We start from the raw sequence: 22,328 nt of genomic DNA, 5'->3' as shown, positions 1-22,328 counted from the left end.
TCTGCTTGATGTTTAGATTATAAGAAAATATTTGTTGAGCTAAAGCTCTGTTATATGTGGAAAGGATACTTCAAAGTTATTCTGTATTGACACTGGGCACTGTGCTATATTGCAGGGTCTTAATCGTGTTTTGTTTAGAGTTACTAGAAACACTTTCATCCTCACTTACCTCCTTTTCATACAATTCTGTATTCACTTCATCCACTTCATATTTTTATTCTTCTCTTGTCATGCTCTGAGGCAGCCCCTAATACTTTCAAGGATCTCCTCCCTCATATGACAAAACCTGGTTTTAGTTCTTCATTTCCAGCTGCTGCTGTGTTTTACAGAAATCCTTTCTTTGAATCCTTTAAATATTTTCTAGGCTAGAGCTTCAAACACTCACTGACTAGGTCTGAGCTTAGTGTGAATACAGCAGAGAACTATTATAATTGTTGTTGTTTGTTTTTTTTTAATCTCTTTTATGGTATAATCTATTTGCAGATTGATTATATTGTTTCCACCTTGAAGGTGACAAGATAGACAGTCAAGCCAAAAACAAAGTTTATTGGAATAAGCCTCTTCTATAATACGGCTGTTAGTTCAGTGTTTTTTTTTTCAATAAGAAGCTATAGAAATTCAAATATACTATTTATAATGTATTGATTGCACCTCCTTCCGTAGCTGTTGTTAAGCAATTTGCTGTACATATCTCCACTCACCTCCCTCCAGCAGCACTCTATATTTAACCCACATGCTTAGGTCTTGTTTCTACAACTTCTGCACTGGCCGTATGTGCCACGTCTGAGCTGAAAAAAGAACTAAATCCCTTGGGCCAAATTCATTCCTGGAGTTGCTTGATTGAACACAGTGCATTTACACTGAGCACAGATTTGGCTCATACCTGACTTTGTCAGCATTCACTGTGCTGTAACTAAGTAACAAGAACACTGTCATTAGGGGAGAGACAAATAGCTTTCTTTAAGGTTATTAGAGCACTGAGCACCTTTAAGGAGTGAAAGGAGGAGTTGGGGAAAAGGACACCGCTCCTTTTAGAGCCCGTGTAACAGAACCGATAAGCTATTCCTCTGATGTGATTGAATGTGACTGAATACTGCAGGCTCTTGGACTCTTATTCTACGAAGCCCACATCACAGCAGCACAGGAAAAGATTGGAGGGAACAGCTTCTGCTGTACCGAGAAAGGTACATATTTATATTTTTCTATTTCTCAGACTTGACATGATTTGTTGTGTTAGATAATGCCACTATTTTAAACAGTGCCGAATATGAAAGAAGCAATGTTTTCCACATTTTGACTGGTACTCATTGTCAGGAAGCCAGTCTGTGGGCAGTTAGAGCTTTCACAGAGAAAGAGTAGGACATATTTGTGTGTAAGGCATTTCTACTGCATTGTAAACCTTGACAGCTGAAAGAAGTGAGATGAGATAACCCCAACTAAATTGGAAAAGTAATTTATGGCTATAAGTATGCTAGAATTTGGTACTCATTTGTACTCAAGAAAAAGCTGAATGCAAGTCAAGCTTCAGTTTATTCATATTTGACTATGAATAGCTGCTTTTATAAATGTGTTTCTGCAGCTGTATTTTATGGGGATTTAAATTTTCAATAGGGAGTTCTGCAACAGCAAAATGTCTGTGAAGAAGTATAATGACAAAAGCTAGTATGCTAGCCCTGTTGCTGCTTATAGAGTATCTTTCTGATGCCCTTTATGGACATCCCTTACCTTCTGTTCTTTAAAAAACAAACTCATATTTACTTGTATTGTTAACAGCATGTCAGATTGGTGATCTTTATAAACAACCTTTGCTTCATCTCTGCACTTAAGCTTACTTTTTTCTGCTTGGAGGCGTGGACTCCCCTAACAAAGCCCTCAGATTCAAAACCTCATGCATTTGCACAGCACTGCAGTATTTAAATGAGAAAGAAAAATTACCTGATTTACAGCTTTAGTTTGCCTAAGTGGAAAAAGAGCTTAACCACATTAACACAGCAAACAATTTACTTGTCATTCAAGTTTAACAGTACTTCTTAGCAGCCTGGAGCTGGTATCATGTTTATCTGCCAGTCCCACACTTTCAGCATTCCTTCAGGATCACTGGAATTGGAACTGACAAGGAATTTTCTGAAAAAACACGATTCTGGCAGTGGTCATTGAAACCAAATCTTATTGTGTGAGGCCATCCATACCAGTTTCACTAAAACTCTCTCAGGAGGGATTTCTCAGAAGGCAATTTCTAGCTGAAGTATGAGAAACTCTGCCCATTCCAGCTACTTTTTTTTCTGGGGCTATTTACTCAGGATTTGAGACCAAGGTCCCATGCCCTGCTTTCTGTGAGGCTGCCTCTTCCCATGCAGTGCTTTGGTTACCTGCTGTGCTGTGGTGGATCCCATTGTGCCTGGACTATTAGAGCTGTTCATTCTCATGGATATAAACCTTCATCTCAGCAGTGATTTCCTTGCTATTCTTTCAGATCCCTCAGTGGGTGTCTTCAGTACCAGGTTTCCGTCATTCATTCTCCCTGGCCAGAAGAGCAGCTTGTGCAGAGCAGAAAGCTGTGCTGGTAGAGAGACAGATTTACACTAGATTAGCTGGTAGCCTTGGAAGCAGGACAGGACTGTGCAGTAGGGATTTGGGACACTGAGGATTCAGCCCTTGGTCCTTGTGATACAAGGAGAGAATACAAAATAGGGCTGTCACAGGTGATTATGCTGAAGTCAACTAGCCATTCTGGTCTTTCCTCTTTCAGCCCTTTCTCCATTTGGGGGTGGAGGGGTCAGAATCATTCAAAAGGAGCTTGTTTCACCCCCTGGGCAATGTGAAAACCTCAGCTCAAAAAACTTTCTCCAGGCCAGCTCGCAGCGTGCTGACAAAGCAGAGTGCTTTGTTCTTTCAAGAGTCCACTGCCTCCCAGGTGGGATCTGTACAACTCAACTGGCTTCAAACGCAGGTAGAAATAGTACAAACAAAGCTAGTGCTCGGGAGCGGGAGTAAGGACTGTCAGAAAAAAACACTACCTAGGCGTACTTGAATGGAGCTTATTCCTGAAAACTAAAGTGCTTTTCCTATCATAGAATTCCCTCGCTCCAGACTTTGGCATTAATTGCTCACTGTGTTCATTAGGCCAGTCTGAATCAGAATTCTACGGATCCATGTGGGCCTTCCTGCTGGGTGGAGATGAGTGAGGCCAGTTTGTTCTAAACCCCACTCTGTTTTATGGGGCACATAACCATTACATAAACCTTGTCCTTTGGGTGAGTGTACTGACTACCATTCAGACAATAGCTACTGTAAAGGAAGTTTTAAGTGCATACTAATTATCCTAACTGAAGTCTTTCCAGGGAGAATGGAGTTAAAACACCCTCATGAAGCTTAGCTGATGGGGTCCCTAGTAGGCAATAGACACTTTTCTGTTCTTTTCCTTTCATTCAGTAACAAGAAACTTGTATTTGTTACCTTTCAATCTCAGAAGAGATTGAAAAAACAAACAAACAAACAAACAAAAAAAAACCAAGAGGACCAGGGAAAAAAAATAATCAGAACTTTGCATTTATAGAAGTCTGAATTTTTGTAGTCACAGTAGCGAAGCTAAATTGGAGTAGCTTGAAAAAGCCTAGGGAGAGAGAAATTTAGATTTCATGCAAGAAATACTTAGTGAAAAATTATCTAAAGTCTGTTCAGCTTGTTTTCATGATGTCAGTGGAAAATCTGAATGTTGAATGCCCAGACTAAGTTTCCATTGAAATACAAGCTATTCACATTTGGCAATACACTGATTATTCTTCACAGTGTTGCTCTCAATTGAAAATACATAAACAATACTGAAAGAATAAGAGGTAAAAAGAATATTTTTTTTGACCTTTAAAAGTCCTAAAATATGAAGCTGTTGAATTGTGTTGCCTACAGCAACAGGGTACAACATGTTTGGCAGAAGTTAGTTCAGGCTTTCTGATCAAAATACTCTGCCTTTCTTGCTCTGGGAAAAGATCAAGAAAAGCAAAATGTCACAAAACAGAAATCGCTTCAGTCAAGAGAGCACAGGACAAAGAGTCAGGAATTCCTGTCCCTGTCATGGCGCAGCACAGATCTCCTCTGATCTACTGCAGGGTATCAGATTTTTTCTTAAATGTGTAGAAATGTGCCAACTCTTCTGCATTGTTTTTTCAATGCTTCTTAAACAGATAATATATCTTCACTAATATGCAAATCCTCCATGTACTTTAGTGCATCAGATATTTAAGGGCATAATTTCAGCAAAAGCGTTTAAAAGGTTTGAATTTAAACCTCCTGAAAAATGTTTTCAACCCTTTTCTAAAAATAGGGAGTACTCCCACCTCCTTCACAAAGGTGTGTGTGGAGGGGTTAATCTGTTAATTTGCATGGCCTTAGTAGAAAAGCTCTAGAAAATAGTTTGTTATTACATCCTCTCTGCAGACCTAGCAGCAGTGTCTCAGCAAGGAGTTCAGGCCCCATTGTCCCCAGGCACTCTACTATTGTCATCCATTTCTATTACCATCAACATCATCAGACTGATAGAGAGATTCTTCTGTGAAGAAAAGGTTGAAGGGTATAAATTTACCAAGCACTCCCCATTCACCACGTTGTGTGAGCTAATAAAATCTAAATTAGATTCTAAACCCTTTGGTATCAGAATGCTAAAGTACTGTCTGGATGCTTGGAGACCGGTAATAAACTCTTGAACAGCCAACCAGTACTTGGCAGTTAGATCAAATGCATGCAAAACTATAGCAATGTTGGATGTAACATCATCTTTCCTCAGAGGCCTGATTTGTCAGCAGGCTGAAATCACTGTAGCAAGATGTTTGAGGCACTCTTTGTTTCTACGTTTTCCCTGTTTTTCATAAACTCAAGAACAGCAATGTCGCGTAGGTGTTTGCTACTTTGGTATCTCAGAATGGATCTGTCTAGTTAACACAGATAAAATCACTTTGTGCTTCCTTGGGTGTTATCCATATATCCATAGCACAGACTTCTCTGACAAAGATGAATTCAGCTTCACAACACCTTGAAAGTTACAGAAGTTGCAGTAACATTAACTTATGCATGGCAGCAAAGGTGTAGGTAAGACAATTCCCACAAGGTCAGATCCGGAAACCATTGCCAAAATGAGACTCAAAGCTAAATCCCCTGACTCAGGATCACAAAGTTTACTCTCATGGTAGTCCTGGAGAATGGTAGTCTAATGTACGTGCTGTCTTTGTAGAAGAGACTTTTGTGATTATGTTCAGGACTTCATTTTCAGTATGAAGCAAAGCAGTATCAGTTTGTCCTACAAATACGCTTGTAAGGATTCACCTTGATTAGAAAAATATTCTATCCAATAGTGTTCAATCTCCCAAGTATTTTTAATACCTGCCAGCTCTTATTTCTGCATCTCATTTCTGTAGGAAATGAGTTCCTGTTAATTATTCATAGTATAATGAAATGAGCTTCAGACTAGTTAAATAATCAAATTTGATACTTTCTTAATCCACCAAGTGCGATGCTCATTAAGGCACATGTCCTTATTAAAACTCAAGTATTTAAATGTGCTTACTTTCAATATGTTTATTCTTCTTCTCAGTAAATATATATATATTTAGCAGAGGGAGGTTGTTTCAGAATGTGAGAGAGAAACAGCAGCAATCAGTAAATTAGATCAAATCCCCATACACCTTGCTCTAGCACCCTTAAGAAGACTTAATGCAGTTTTTATTGAACACTAAGAAAAATCTCAGTTTGAATTCACCATGTTACCTAGACTTACCTTAAAAATTGATGTTACCAATTGTTCTAACCCTTATTTTTTTCACTTCAGGGAATAATAAGACCAAATAGTTTTTAACAGTACTTGGAAAAACTTACCAGAAGGACTGATGAATAGTATCACTGAAAGGCCCTTATTGTAATCTGTGGTGAAATGGCAGGAGTCACCTGTGCAAAAATCTGTAGGTGTAGAATAGGATGTATTGTTTTGTGCTCCATCTCACAGGTATTTTTATATTTTTAGAAAAATTGGAGATCCTATAATAGTGGTGGGGGTAGGAATCCTGTAATTTAAATATTGCCATAATAATAGATCTTTAAGTCTGAGCCAGTCTCTTGAGAATTCTTTTATAGCCTTTGGAATGACTTAAGTATACTATATTCAAGACAGGTAAGGCAGGGAAACAGAGTCCCACAATTTTTGTTTGCTACTTTCTTTGAAAGTATCTTTTTTTTTTTTTTTTAATCCCTGTAATCTGAAACAGAGGAATTCACATTTAAATGCTGATAGCTTGATTACAGTTTGTATTGGGAAAAAACTACTGAACTACTTTGTTGAGTTATGATTTGGTCTCATGAAGCCCAACAAAAAGAGTTAAGACTAAATGCAGAAAAAAATAATGCAGTGCCTTAGAAAGACTTGCCAGTAGTTTGACAGGTTTGGGCCTGAATTTTTAATATGTTTTCTTTTAAACTCTGTCTTAGTGAAAATAGATGTAGTTATAAGTGTTACTCATCCCTTTCCATAATGTTATCCATTCAGTTTTCTGTTTATTTCCTTCCTCAATTTCACATTTTTCAAAGGTAAGGGTCATATTATCAGGACATTTCTAATGCACAGAAGAGGTTGCAGTGCTAACCTGTGTATTTGGAACCTCACTGATTAAAAAAGCGACTGTCTTGTAATAAGTGGTAATGGGAAGCTTGACTATGCACAAGTTCAGTTTTATTGAATATTTAATGAATCCCATGAATCCACATTAAAGTTAAAATTACAGTTGCATTTTCTAAAGCTGTCATAAGACTGTCTCTTATGTAGTGGTAGCTTTAAACTGGTTGAATTATGCACTTAATTTTCATATCAAATATTTTTCAGCTAGGAATATGAAAGCAATTACCTATTTTGGTACATTTTTTTCCCCTCTTCCTGGTGCATGACTATCACTAATGCATCTTGCCTTTGGCAGGCTACTTTTACAGTTTACTGCCATCACTAAATTTATTTTTACATCCAAGAAGACAGAAGTTAAAGGAGGAACCACCTTGGAAAAAGAAGCAGTGTTCAAAAAAAAAAAAAAGGAAAAAAAACAATAAAAGGAACCAGATAAGTCTGGTTTCTTTCTTTTTAAAAGCTAATTTCCCTGGAAAGTTTTTTTCAGTATAATTGCCTCCTAAAGGAGGTTTTGTTAAGAACAACTGAAATTGACAGTTTAAGAAGGTGCTGGGATGTTGTATAGTAATTAAAAGCAAACAAAGAAAAACAATAACTGAGAAATACTCCTTGATACAGCAAAACAAGTGAACCGGTCTAATAGAAGAAAAAAACAGTATGTACTGAATAGTTTATTGCTGCCAGTGAGTGTTTAAGGATCTGTGGAGGCAGGTGGGCTCTGCTGTTGCGGATGGGAGCATCAACTAAGGGATTCAGAAGTCCAAAGATCTGACTGATGCACTGTAAGAAATGGATCCTCCTGAGCACTTGATCACAGGAATGGCCAAGGTGAAGTTCCTCCTTATTTTAGCTTTAGATCTAAGATCATCACCAAATTATAAACATTTGGGTTTACATTTATTGTTTTTTTTTGTGTACTTGACGAACGTTAGACAAAGTTTGCACACAACTCAGTGCTAACAGCCATTCACCAGTCTAGATCCGTTATGACATGAAGAGAAAGGCAGGTCTGTATTTTGCCTTCCAGGAGGATCCTTGGGTAAACTGCAAGCAATAAGATTTCAAAGCTGAAGATACAAAATTTGTTTTGTGGGTGGTCCAGCAGAACCAGCAGTTGTTGTCCTTACAGACAAGCTGAAAAGACTGTTAGCCTACTCATATTTTTGAGTGAGGAATGGCTAGAAGAGACAGAAGGCAATGGCTCACTGTGTGATTCAGAAGTATATCCCAAAGTACACTTTTTTGTCAAGCTACTTGGTTCTTGGTATCAGGATGTCACACTACAATACCTGCTAAGGGTGGCAGCAGCCTACATACAATCTATACCTTTGAAAACATGTCATATATCTCTGAAACGAGGTGTCTTGCTCTACACCACTAAGTTCACTCTCTTAAAACAACAACATCTTTAAGAAAATACTGCTGTCCAAGTAAGCATGAAAGTGAAGTGTTCAAGATCAGATGAAGTTACTGAAAATCAGCAGGCCTAATCCAAGCTGTTTTCTCTGTACTGGGTAACAGAGATGTGTTATGAAATAGCATTTCACAGGCTATAGATGATGAAGAAGCTGCCCTTCCTTAATACGTGGGCTTTTGAGCTTGTGATGTTTTATAATTTTGGTGTATAAAACCTGTATCAGTGTGGGAAAATAAGACAATGGAAATCTGGTTTGCTGACTTACCCTATTGCATGCCTGGGAAGCAATATGAAAGGGGAGGGACGGATTTTTACCTTCAAGCAGGTTCGTTTTGTTAAGGTATTAAGACCAAACCAAAACAAACACCACCAACTCCAAAAAATCCCACAAACTAAGAAAATCAACTCTTCACAGTAATCCCAGTCCACCAACAACGGCCATCCAATCAAGTAAGCCACGAAAGTTATACAAAGACAAGCCAAGTAAAGCTAGAGAGAGATTTTTCCTATTAAACCAGTGACATTTTCATAGCCCAATCCAAATCTCTAGAGGACAGGTCATATGGAAGGAACATCTTCATGTAGAAGGACTGGAAAGGCCATAGAATCATAGAATAGCCTGAGCTGGAAGGGATGAAAAAGGATCATTGAATCCAACTCCTGGCTCCACAGTGGACCACCCAAAAATCAGACCACATGTCAGAGAGCATTGTCCAAACGCTTCTTGAACTCTGGCAGCCTCGAGGCCATCACCACATCCCTGGGGAGCCTGTCCCAGTGCCCGACCACCTCTGGGTGCAGAACCTTTCCCTAACCCCCAGCCTGACCCTCCCCTGTCCCAGCTCAATGCCGTTCCCTCGGGTCCTGTCACTGTCCCCAGAGCAGAGCTCAGCGCCTGCCCCTCCGCTCCCCTTGTGAGGGAGCTGCAGGCTGCTATGAGGCCTCCCTCAGGCTCCTCACTTCTGGGCTGAACAAACCCAGGGACATCAGCTGCTCCTCATGTGTCTTGCCCTCCAGACCCCTCACCATCTTTGTAGCCCTGCTCTTCCTGAGCAGAAGTCCTATCTGGAAGGCACAGGACAGTTAGCACTTCTAAGTCAGCAGAACTACTAGTGCATAGAAGGGAAGAAGAAAAACTGACATCTAGACCTTCATGATCCTGCTAAGGTAAAGAAGCAGGTTCCTACTAGCTAGGAAACAAAATTCAGAATGCCCAAGAAACAAGATTTTCATGCGCTAATGATGCTGGTGAGCCCTGAAAAGAAGTGTCAGGTCAGTCTTTGCAAAAAAAGCATTATAAAGGAAAGTATTAGCATTGGTGACTGTTTGAAAGAAATAGACTTTTAACTGCTCCAAGGAAATTATACTTGCTGTGCCACTAAGATAAGTAGATGGGTGAACAAACATCAACTGTACTGCAGGTTGAGCATGTCTCCATGGCAACTCAGTCATCTTCTGAACTCGGAATGTGTTCTGCATGATGATTCAAAATTCAGGGAGGTGCTGCAGATTTTTCCCATGGGTGATGTGTGTGCCAGGTCCCACTGCAGAACAGAGGTCTGACCACGCATAAAATTTAGGACTTTCCTGGGACAATTTTGGGGGAAACAAACAAAAAAAAGAAGCAAGAATAGGTAGGAATAGATCTAGGGGAATCCTTGCCTAGGCATGTAGCCCCTTTACTTCTGGTCTTGGCAATTTAGGCAAAATTTTTGAGGATGTTGTAGCTCCAGTTGCAGCAATGGTTCTGCTGAATGTTCCACCAGGTAGGTGGAACATTAATACAATTACAAGTGGAAGCTGTTAACCATCTTTAGCAAGCTGGAAGAGGAAGAGTCATAGCAGAAAGAAGCAGAGACTACAAAGTGTTGAGTGTCATGTTCTTTAAAAATAACAGTTTAAAAAACACTGCGACTCAAGCCAGCATGCTGCGGTTAAGAAATACTTTCTGAATCCTTTAGACCTGTGCTCACATGCCAAATCAGACTTCAAGAACAAAGGAACTTGGCATTCATTCATCCTAATGCTAACTGCAGTGCATTCCAACCTGTGCTGCCCTCCCAGTAAAAAACTGTCAGCTCCTGGTTGTGGGCAGCAGTGGTGGAAACGTGGTGTTCTAAGGGACATCAGCAGAGACGAGCCGTGTTTTGGGATGGATGAGAGGAACTCCTCATACAGAGAAGCCTCAGGCGACTCAGAACCCTTAGTTTGGCACTCTTTCAAAGGCTAAATCAATACCTTAATTTTAAGAACCCTTACTTACCACATCTTTTGTGCTGTGACTCCTGCATGGAAATAAATGCACCTTTCTTTATACTGGCTTGTCTGAAATCCATCAGAGTAAATGGCTTTGACAGGATTTATTGCTTGAGCTGTACAGGGTGACATGCATCCCATCTGCTGAGCTTTACGTTCAGATGCCCTGAATTCAGAGAGACGAACAGAAACTTGCACACACGACCCATGCTGTGCAAACACAGGCACTGGCAGCTGACACTAAATTTCAGGGGAAGAATAGACACAACTCCATCAGATAATTTGAGCTGGCCTGTCGGAGTAATAGAACGTTCCCTTCTCTTACATTTCTCGAATTGCATGAACCTGGGCTCTTCTCTGGTTCAGGGATTTAGCTTTACATTTTTTATAACCAGTGATAAAACTTCTCTGCTTTAGAAAAAAAGCATCTTTTGTTCTCAAAAGTGTCATATTGATGGTTCGTGTCAAAAGGTTTATGAGCAAGAGAAAGGCAACCATCTTCTGTGAACTATTCCACCTGGGTACCTCTGTTGCAGGCTGTGAGAGGAGGGAGGCAGCTCAAGTCCTTCTGAAACGTCCAGCTCAGCTTCACTGCAGAGCACGCCAGAAGGGCAGGCGCTAGCAAAGGGGGTCTGCATGCCACGGAGTAACTTGACCTGCAGTCTGATTTCAAACAGAATGGTGCCTAACACTGTCCAGTTTCTGCTGATGCTTTGTTCAAAAATAAAGGGTGAAAAGTTCCATATTTTCTTACCAAGGCTCAGTAGTTTTCCAGTGTTTAAAAATGACAAGAGTGAGATCGCATGCAGAGTCTAATTAAGATTTTGAATCCTTTGAAGACGGTTAGAACAGATTTGATGCTGAGAGGCTCCTTGTGCAGTGGCATGCTTGGAGCCAGGACTGAGCAGCTGTGTGGGGGAAGGGACCAGAGCATTAAATAAAGCTACTTGTTGACTGCCTGTAAAATTGGCTTCTAAAGGGAGTGCCACAGAGCACCATCCATTATCGAGTGACACAATCATGTTCAGCTTCTCTGTACAATGTCATAATTAAACTGTGTGTGTTGCTGTTCGACATGGTGGGTTGTGGGTGACTCAGCTTAATATTTACAAAAAACAATAGCTCTCTCCTGGGCCACCTTAACTCTGGGCTGTTTTTTCTCTTTCCTTCCAGATGCTGGAGAGCTCTTCAGTCCCTTTGTTCATTGTCTTCGTCCTGCTTTTCATTTTGTTGCTCTCTGTGGTGCTCATCAGGAGAAATGGCACTGCTGCCCTTATCTGGAATGAAATAATCCGGGAGAAAATAACTAATTTCATCATGAACCAGAGCAAAGAACAGAGAATTTTAAATTTTGTGCTGCAGAATGCAGTCCGAGGGGACCCCTGTAGCGTGATGGACGCTATAGATAAGTACTGCTCCCAGAAAGAGTGGGCCATGAATGTTGGCAATGAGAAAGGTAATTGCAGCAGGGATCAGCACTTGGAAGATCCTTCAAGACTAGTAGATTATAGGACATTTTATTGTGTTCATTTGGTCACTCCCATCCGCTGGGAGGGAAAAAAAAAAAAAAAATCACATCCACAACAGCCTTGTGGTCAGCAGAGTAGTTCTGTAAACAGTAATGAATACTTGTGCAGATGTCTTTGAGGAGGAGGATCTAGTGAGTAATCCAGGAAGTCATAGGATCAAATCTAGTTTTGTGTGGTGCGTGCAAGTGTGTAAGCAGAGGGTGACAAGTTATGGGAAAGAATCTATGATTATGTTGTGCCTTAGTTCCCATAAAGGGCGGCCTTGAGGAATAATTCCTTACATCAAGGACTTTTAGATCCTTAATAGAAAGATACTGAATATGAAAAAAAACAAAAACAAAAACAACAAACAACCAATCATGGGAAGTATTTTAAACTATATGAATTTTGTATCTGCAAGTATAAATTACAAGTTACTGTTGAGGGGAAAGATCCTACCCATGTAATACACAAAAGCAGCTATCAGGTCTTTTTGCTACTAGGCAAGTAAATCATCTTTTTCTTGTCTACAGGAAACTATGTGGACAAAACATTTTTTTTTTCTTAACCGCAGGAAAATGACAGTCTGTTCAAAAAATTGTAATGGCAAAATGTTAACACATTCCCTTATGAATTAGACACAGAAGTACCTCTTACTAGGAAATTGCAGGGAAATTTAGCTTAGCCTGGGATTAATGCACCTAATGAAGTACAACTGCAAGTGCTATAATAAAAATGCTTCTCTGTCATGGGGTACATTTTTTGAAACTAGCTTCTCTGCATACCAGTCGGGGGTAGTTAGGGCAACAGAACAGTAGGTAATGGCCAAGTAGGAAATCCTAAAACTCTAAACTTTGAGCATTTGGGATTATATTTTTAATAATTACACTCTAATTTTGCTCTAACAAATGAAATTTCCTCGGACAGAAGAGCCATCAGAGTTAATACACCTTTAGTTCTGAAGATTTCTAGAAGAACCACATGATCTCAAGATGCAAGCATTATCATCAGACTATGCATAAACAAATGACACCTAGGAAATTTCACATATGAAATGTGTACATGCCCTGAGCAAGTCCATGGCTCAGAGTAAAATCCCTTCAGATACTTTTAAGATTAGCTATCTAGTTTCTAAGCATATAAGTAAAAGCAGACAGCTTTTGAACAATTAAATTCCTTTTTTTTTTCAGGATTAGATATAGCACACCGTCACTCACTTTTGAGAATATTTTTTGTTAACAATTAAGTATTTTATGTCCCACAATTCATCAGGTGAATTCAAATACTTTGCAACCTATAACTAGACTTTTCTTTTTCCCTTTAGACAACTATTTAGACTGAGACATTTTGTATCAGACTACTGCATGTAGCACTGCAACAAAATACCAGCACTTAGAAGTCAGGATTTATATATTTCGCAAACACCTCCAGTTTCTGCAATAAGTTCTTGGGAAAACACATTGCATTTTTCCCTTGTAACACTATAAATATTTTAGTTAACTCAGGCACTTTCTCGCTCATAAATATTTAAAAATTGTGAAACTAAGGAAGATTTTTTTAGTTGAAAGTGTGCCTTTTGAATCTTAGAATGTCCCTGATCAAGTTAATCATAGACAAGCCTATTTGCAGAGGAAACAGTACACAATTTGACATCAACCCTTATATTTTTAATGTCCCGAGCACCTGAGTGCATGGACTTTGCAAATTTCTCGTCCCTAATTTACCCATCTGCATGCAAACTAGCTTGATTTTGTCCAAAGTTAACCTGTTTTCATTTATTCAGGTTTAATTCTAGACAAGACAGTGGAAGAGATCAATCCATCAGTTGCACTGGAGCTGGGAACATACTGCGGCTACTCAGCAGTTAGGATTGCTCGGCTACTGAAAGCAGGCGCTCGTCTTCTCACTGTGGAGTTCAACCCAGAATTTGCAGCTATAGCTAAACAGATGATTGAGTTTGCTGGAGTACAAGATAAGGTAAATACCATTTTTCTCAGAAAGCAATACATAGAGAGTGGGACTTTATGCACAGAAGCAACACGAATAGGTTTAAATTTGTTATTCTACTTGTCAAGCAAGTATAGCGCCATAAGTGTCTGGGAACAAGCAGAGTAACCTTCAGGCTAGATAGCAGGGAAAAGCTATCATTGTCCATACAGAAGACCAAAGTCGTCATCTCTTTTGCACGGTGGAATTGAGCTAAACATGTGAGCACCAGTCAGGGGCCCAAGTATGATGCAGACCCAGCTAGGGGTCAGGGTTAGGGTTAGGGTTAGTAGAGTCTTGGGCTTGTCAAGGCTTGTCAAGACTACTCACTGGTTATTGCAATAGACACGCCATTTGCTGAGAGCTACTTTCAAAGCTCATGGTGACTCTAAGAATATGGACCTGAAGGGAGGCTCCTGAGTCAGTTATTTCATTTAATACAGTCACAGGACATCAGCACACACAGCTCTTTCCATAAAATTAGCAACCACATTGCAAAACTGGCAAGATTTACTACCATTACTGAACTACTAGACTACCCCACAGGCAACTCCTCCTGATAATCAGGAACCTTTCTATGATTTCTATCCCACATTTATTCATAGACGTTTTGTTTTCTTTTACTCGTGCACCAAGCTCTTATTAATTTAACTAGCTCTGTGCCTAGTTAGTCCCTGATCTCTCCCAGAAGTAGAACTTCACAACGTTACCTCTCAAAAGCTAGAGTATTGGTTTTCTGTGTGTAAACTAAAACCTTCAGATCAGTGAACACTGATTACTGAATACAAAAGAAAATTAAAGTATAGTCTAATTTGTTACAGAATCTCACAGAAGAGAGTTGCATTATGTTATGTGCAACAGACTTCAGAGAAGATGTATTTGCCCAAAACTAGTTGGTCACAATATACATATCTAAATTTTGCAGTGCAAGGTGTCTCAACTCCCTGTACAGTTGGCTGAGCTGCAGGTATTTTCAGTCTATAATCCATCTCAGCCCAGAGCAGACATCTTCAGCCAGTCAGGTCTCATGCCTGAGAAGTGCCTCTCTACTGACTAACCAACTCACTTCAACACATATAAAACTTGAAGAACTAAATCCCACCATGAGATCTTCAAATGTGTTTGTTAACTTTTTGATGAGAACCTGAAGTAACAGTGACATCTAAAATTGCATTTCTCGCATCTGATTAATCTCCTGATCAGCTGAGTCATAAACCAGACAGATTTCCTTACTACTTTGAATATGGCAATTGCTTAACAAGTCAGGGTGCAGCAACTTTTTGCAGTTTAACAGTACTTACGCCGTTAAACCTGTAAGCGAAATGTAATAGAGTCTGTCCTGCCTCGTCTACTGGCCATATCAATTTGACATACAGTAGCTTCCAGCTGTATTCTAAACTAACCTGTTGTTTCTTCTGCTTCCCTTTGGACTACTTATTTAAAGTGAGATACAACTACAAAAATAATAAAAGTTCTGTTTTCAACAGAAGATTCCCGTGTTTCCACTAAAAATCACATTATCCAACAGAAACAACAGAAAACTTTTTTTTAATAGTAATAGAGAAGAAAAATATTTTGGAACACGTGTGGATTGATTTGTCAAAAAAAGTCTGCATGATCCAACTCTACCAGATCAACTAAGGCTATACTGAACTATAAAAAGGATCACTGATGTCTTCCCACAATTTGAAATGAGGGACATGTGACTTTTCTTTATGGCTCACAATTCATCAGGTAGATTTGCATTTCAGGTAAAACTCGTAGAAGGCCCTTCAGAGGAAATTATCCCTCAGCTGAAGAAAAAATATGAAGTGGATACTCTGGATTTTGTCTTCTTGGACCACTGGAAAGATAGATACACACCAGACACCATCCTGCTTCAGGTCAGTTTGCACAATTTGTCTTAAAAGTAAAGTAGCAAATACCTAGATGTCTGTGAGGCCTACATTCTAACAGAAGAACCTCATCCTCTGTAAAATGAAGAATAGCAGCCAAAATAACAACCTTATGAAAAAAAGAGGATTTGAGGACAGGATCCCAAACCTTTATCTGGGACAACTGCCCACAGTACACAGCTCAGGACTTGGCAAATAGTGTTAAGCCATTTTGTTTACTGAACAAACGGGTCTGCAGTAGAAATCCCAGCTGCAGGAGAGCAGGATGTGGATGTTACACTCACTGGAGTATCTGCATGGTCACTAAACTGGAAAACTTGACCCAAAAACATCCTGATCCTGGGAGCAGGTGAGACTCAGGACCCGCATATCCCAGCTCCACCTCTACAATTTCCTTTTACTTTTCAGTATCCCTTTTTCTGCCTGGTTTTGCTACGCCAGCAGAGCCTTTTGATGACATACAATTTTGGTAGTGCAGCTGGGTATCATCTTTCTGGGAGCCTTTACTCCACCTAATTAACTGGCTGTAAAGCAACCTTTAGAAGAGTGCAGGCTGCCCCAGTCAAGCACTTGCTAGAGAAGTGCTGTCAAACTATCTCCAGCCCTACATGTGGAAAAATTGTGTTAATTTCTTCCCAACTCCCCTTAACAGTTACTGCTAGCATTACAAAACAAGTTGTCCATAACAGCAGTAGGCAGTGATGGGTAGCACTGGACGTGAGGTAACTATATTCTAGAGTACTCAGGGAAGGGAAGATATTTTTAACTGTTAAATAAATGAGATTCACAGCATTTGTATGTATAAACACAGCACACAGAGATACTCTCCTAACTTTGGCACTGCAGACTGATAAAACTTCTTAGAACTGCTTATTTGGATGGAAGTGCCATTTTGCAATTATTTTCTTCACAAATAAATCCACTTTTTTTTGAGGCTGCCTCTTACATTGAGAGCCCACCATCTACTTCCTGACCCCTGCTTGAGGCCTATAACAATATTTTCTCATCCAGGCTCTCCTGTTTTTTAATTTCACCCCTGTCTTCCTGATAGCTGTTTGAAATCTGGGGTTCAAATTTCCAGTATTGAATTTACACAGAAGTAGCTGAAGAAAATGTTCCCTCCCCCCAGTTATGTGTATCCAGAGAATGTTTTCTTTTATACTGGCTGTGTAAGGATGACTGAGCTCTTTCCAAGGGAAGAGATATCTGCACCCTTATCAGACCTTAACCTTCCCAACACAACCAAAACAAACATGTAGCTTAGCTCCAAGTTTGTGGTTAGTCTGATGCAACCGTGACACAAAGTTGCTTTGCTTAAAATCTTACGAAATTCAGAAGAGAAAGATGACAAAAAAGTCCCCAAGCTTTCTCAGATGTTAACTAACTTGCAATTTTGGTATGTATTTCAAATGGCCCAGACAGCATTCCCCTTCCTGCATGTCTAGAAAAGCCTGACATCCTTATGACCAGTGGGAAATACAGCATGTTGTCACCTTCAAGCTTCTGTAAGTTGCACAATAGAAACAGACCAGAGGATATTTGCCAAAAAATCACTTCTGTGTGCTGACTGGTGTTCAGTCACCAGAGGCATGAGCAGTAAGCTGAACAGCCTCAGCAGCACACTCATCAGCAGGACTTATCTGCTGGGAATAATGCTGGCAATGACAAAACCCACCATGTTCCAGCTATAAGTGCTGCCTGTTACCACAGGGTAATAACGGGCCTGATAAACCTCAAAATTCCTGTTCTAAAAGAGCTGGTTAACTCAGATAAGCAACTTCTAGTGGACAAAAATACCAGTAAAAATTAGGATTGTAGGTTTTCTGAGGATAAACACTGAACTTGAAGTGACTATTGCAAGATAATTATGCCTTATGGAAATCTGTCAGTGATCTTCCTTGTGCACAAACTCTGCTTCATGCCCAGCTCCTGAACAAAGCAGCAGAAAGTTACACAAGATGAAAGAAAAACAAGTTCAGAAAGTCTCATTTATTCAGTTAGTGGTTCTGAGACAAGCCAAAGCAGACTGGTACATGCCAATCTCTTGGGTGACCTTAAGAGCTACTACAACATTTTAATGTATTAAAAAAAGTGGAAACAATATGAGCAGCATGGTTGGAAACAATATGAGCAAACTGCACTCCTCCACTGCACTTGATTTGTTATTTCAGAACCTGAATGACCTAATATGTTATCAGCATCTCTGGTGTTCCACCGACTGTGTTAACAGAAAAAGTCAGCATGTTAAACATGACGACAAAGGACCGGATAGAGTTTTTCAGCTTTTCCCATGTCTTTTCTTCCTTTTACTTCCAAAGTACAATGGGTTTTTGGATGCAGGCACTTGAGTATGATATGATTAAGACAAAAGCACGTTACATTCAGGCCAATGTCCACTTAACAGCCACTATGAAGCAATTTTTCTTCTTTCTAGGAATGCAGCTTGCTGAGAAAGGGCTCAGTTCTTCTGGCCGACAATATCATCGTCCCAGGAGCTCCAGAATTCGTTAACTATATCCGCAACAACCCCCGTTTCCAATGCACTAACTACCCATCTCATCTGGAATATATGAAAGTGCAGGATGCTATGGAAAAGGCTGTGTTTTTGGGATAGAGAGCCAGTAATACTCAACCTTTGTTTCAAATAACGTAAATGTGACTGCACAAGTTAATTGTCTATGCTTTAAATTTTGCCTTTTTTTTTTTTCTTCTTCTTTTGGAGCCTGTAATTAAAGCAAATTCTAGAGGAAATCACTTTAGACCAAGTGGAAACCAAGATCTGAAGTAAGTAGGGTGACTGCTCCAAGGCCTGTTACACACTGCTCAGCAAACCCAAGGTAATGCAAATTGCCTTGCCTTGACCAACACATTGTCAAAACATAGTCTGTTACTTAGAGCTCAAACCCAAACAACCACAGTTTGGGGTTAGGGCAGGGTGGAAAAAGTCACTCAATTTTTGAAAACTCGTGTCCCAAAGCTAAACTGACTAATCACTCTCCAGAGTGAAAAAAGCATGCATGTTGCAAGGAGAGCACTTCAGGAGCACTGATTATGCTAAATTGTTAGCATGCCACTTCAAGCAGTGAAAGTTCCTACAGTGATATCAGATGCATTTTTTCATTGTTACTGCAAGAGTTAATTATCTCTATGCTGGAGAAAAGGGCATGTACTGAAAGAAGAAAGACCCATGCAGTGATAAGAAAATGTATCAGAACTTTGCATAGGACAAGGAAACAAATTTGTTAATCTGCACGTGCAGAGGTAGAGAAAATTGAAGAAGAAAAATTAAAATAAATGCAGCGACAGATAACAAAAGCAACAGGTTCTTTCTAACAGAATGCCAAAACAACAAAGTCACTGAGATCTTGAGAAAATATTGTTTGTCCTGTTTGTCCCTTTATTATGCTTACTTATCCCCTTATTAGAGAGTGTATACATAGTGTGTGCTTTTTAGAGGCAGGGCAAGTTGCTTACTCTAAAGTGCTGTGTATGTTTAAGAAACAAAAATAAAAACCAGAGAGAATGGGTTTTTATCAGGTGTGTCCTGGTTTACCTGATTGTTGTACTTAAAATTATGGAATACCCACTGGTATTCTCTGCCATGTTTACTGTCATTATATAATGAGGCAATGGTTGCATTTATAAATAAAATCTGAAAAACAACAGAGCAGGCAAGTGACTTCCTTTGTTTCCCATGGATTCTGCACTGCACTGAGATTTCCATCCTTGGAACAACCACAGAAAGACCCAACAGTTGAAAAGTGGGGATAACCGTTTCCTTGTCTTTTCCACCAGGGATTCTTTCAGACATGTTATCAGCTTCTTCCTTTTATAGACCAGACCACCTTACTGAAGTGGCATATCAGCCCTGGCCTCGATGAATTCATCTTGAGGACACCAATTATGAACATCATAGAAAACTGCTCCACATTATAAAAGAAAAATATAACAGGCTAAGGTGACACCGTTCAAAAGTGGATGAGGAAAACCATGGTGACCCAGCTGGCTTGTAACGTGTGCATTTCACAGGGATAAGAGAAGACAACATTATCAGAATTTCTTTAACAGTTTAAACTCTGTCACAGTTGGGAAAGACACAAGATTTTCTATGCGGGTTTGGATCATACAGAAGCAGCCTCTCAGCCTCTATTGTGCTGCTAAGGAGCAGTCCCTGTGTTCTGACACCTCTATTTTATTTTGCATTGTAAAACAAGTCAATGATTTATTCTGTAAGCTTGCTTAGCACCAGGTCCTCTTGGTATTCATGGTCAACTCCATGTCACTGAGATTCCAAACAACTTTTGTAAAATTTGCGAAGAAGAAAATCTTCAAGCCAACTTGGCATACACAGTTTTCTAGAGCACAGTGGAAACTAGATACTTGCAGGTGACCAGATTTTTCTTCTGTGCATCTAAGGCCTTGTCTCCAAAGAGCCCTCTTTCATTTCTAGCTTGACACACCTTTGCACCCAAACAGACACTCTTGCCATAGCAGAGCACTTACCACATACTAGTGAACAAATAAGTCTCATAGATGCACACTGAAGGATGCCTAAGTATGGGTAGACTTTCTGCACTTTACAAGAGAAGGTCAGAAAAATAAACTTCTACTGCTAGTTAATACCATTATGTGTGGCCAAAATTAATGAGAGACCATCAGGAAAATGAGGAATGGAGGGAACCTACAGAGTTGGCATGGATATTTCAAAAGATGTATTAGTGAATAATGAATGTGCAATATATATGCAAATGTAACAGCCACCTTGTAGTATAAAAAAGGTATCTCCCACATGACAAGATGTAAAAATAAACACAGCGTACGTATCATCAGATTATTTAGAAAATTCCACATGCAAGATAAATTTTTCTGCTTGACAACACTTCTGAAATGCTCTTAATTATCAGTGGCAAGGGATGAAAAAGGAAAAAGCCTGACTGTTTGGGTGATTGACAATTAAAAAAAAAGGCTTTTGGTCAGTTGAGCAAATGTGATCTTGAGTCACTGACATAAAAATCAGAGATCTCCAAGGGAGAAGGGTTACTTTTTAAAATAAAGTCATGCTTTGAATTCTATGAGAAGCAAAAGGAAATGGATCTTCTAATTCAAATATATTCTGAAAACCTACTAAGTGTTACTGCAGTATCAACCTATTGTAATTAGAAGACACAACCTATTCTTGCATAACCCACGTATGAAACAGGGCACCTGGAAGTACGTAAAACAGACTGCTAAGAGTGTACCATGGATAAAAAGCACCCAATTGAAAGATCTCTCCTAGAACAAAACCAACAGCCTTCAACACATTCTTGTAACTCATGTCACAAATGATTGATCCCACCAAATACCGTTAATTAAGATTTATTAGCCAAGTGACAGCTACTCTCTAGGTAGTCTTAGGGATTCAAGCAACACATGAAAGTGAAGTATGGTTTCTGCCACAGCCTCTCTGTTACCTCAAAGGTACAGGATGTTTTTCAAAATATTGAACTGATTCTTTATTTCGGTGTACAAGGGAGGTGGAGGATTCATGAAGAAGTCAAACCTACCCCTAGTCCCTTTTGCTTTCTACTTTAATACCAAATTGAGTGTAACAGCACCCATGTAGCAGTCCTTACAGAGGAAATTACTCACCAGAGTAAACAGCAGTCACATGTTTGTATAGGGTCTACTGCTTTCTCCCACTGGTACAAGGAAGTGAAAGCACCCCACTGAAAAATTTTGAGCAGTGAGTCATGAACATTAGATGCAGTGAACATAGAGAAATCCCTGCAAGAGCGGCAAGAGATGACTGAGATTTGACCTCTCCCGACAGAGATGGCACCACAGGGCTGTGATGTGTGCTTGTTTGGTTGATTTGAGCAATCAATTAAGAATCAGTAAATAAAGTATCATGAGTAACAGCTTACTGTTTGCTTTGCACACATACTAAACATAGTAAAAGAATGTTAGTGTCTTTGCCTCTGCAGCTCAGCTGATGGTCTAATTGTAACACAATAACTTCCCATTGTAACAAATCCCCCACTGTCAGCCTGTACCACAAGATTCTGCCATTGCTGTGCTTCAGTAACACAGAGATGACACTGGGGAAGGGAGCAATGATGACAGGATGTTCCCCTAAGACACTGCTGAAACCTGAAACAGACAAGGACTGTGGTATTTCTTGCCCGTTGTTACCAGGTCAACCTTTCACCCGCAGGACTCACTGCTTCCATTTGCCCAACCTGTGATAAGCTGGACACAAAATCACTTTGACAGCTATAAAAGGTCAGCTGGAGAAACAACATACTTGTTTAAGCTCAGTATCTTACCTATAACATCTGCTATTCATTGTCATATTAGTGCACCCACAAAGAAAAAAAATCAGATTCCTCATTGCAGTAGAACGCCAGTGATGATACCTAGCAGGGAGACTAAGCTCAGGAGCCCACATCTTACCACCAACGCTTGTGAAAATAGATCCTCCAGCTGCAAGAACACAAACTGTTGATGACTTGACAAAACTCCTGGGGATACACTCAGGATATCTGAAATAAGGAGGGAAGGCAAGCTGAAGACAACCTTCCCAATGCTGTCAGCAAGCATCCGCAAGTAAATGGAACCTTACAGTC

General features: G+C 39.8%; 2 protein-coding genes across 10 annotated transcripts in view; one reads left to right on the top strand and one right to left on the bottom strand.

Moving 5' to 3' along the window:
* Window positions 1-19,385, top strand: part of COMT (catechol-O-methyltransferase) — a 27,179-nt gene extending 7,794 nt beyond the window's left edge. For 6 of the 7 annotated variants that reach the window (XM_083803521.1, XM_083803518.1, XM_083803519.1 and 3 more), the window contains exons 2-5: window positions 11,505-11,787; window positions 13,623-13,816; window positions 15,577-15,708; window positions 18,155-19,385. In XM_083803521.1, coding sequence (XP_083659647.1) covers window positions 11,505-11,787; window positions 13,623-13,816; window positions 15,577-15,708; window positions 18,155-18,334 — 789 coding nt within the window. In that variant the 3' untranslated portion in view covers window positions 18,335-19,385. Of the gene's footprint in view, window positions 1-1,099; window positions 1,185-11,504; window positions 11,788-13,622; window positions 13,817-15,576; window positions 15,709-18,154 lie in introns of all 7 variants that reach the window. The other variant, XM_083803516.1, reaches the window with a different exon arrangement.
* ARVCF (ARVCF delta catenin family member) overlaps window positions 18,389-22,328 on the bottom strand; it is a 276,400-nt gene continuing 272,460 nt past the window's right edge. For 2 of the 3 annotated variants that reach the window (XR_014573475.1, XR_014573478.1), the window contains one exon: window positions 18,389-22,328. The gene's annotated coding sequence lies outside the window, so the exon portion shown is untranslated. The other variant, XR_014573476.1, reaches the window with a different exon arrangement.

This window comes from Anser anser (assembly GCF_964211835.1).
Source record: "Anser anser genome assembly, chromosome: 18".
Lineage (NCBI taxonomy): Eukaryota > Metazoa > Chordata > Aves > Anseriformes > Anatidae > Anser > Anser anser.
Note: the sequence above shows the minus strand (reverse complement) of the source record. Positions and strands in the feature narration are given on the sequence as shown.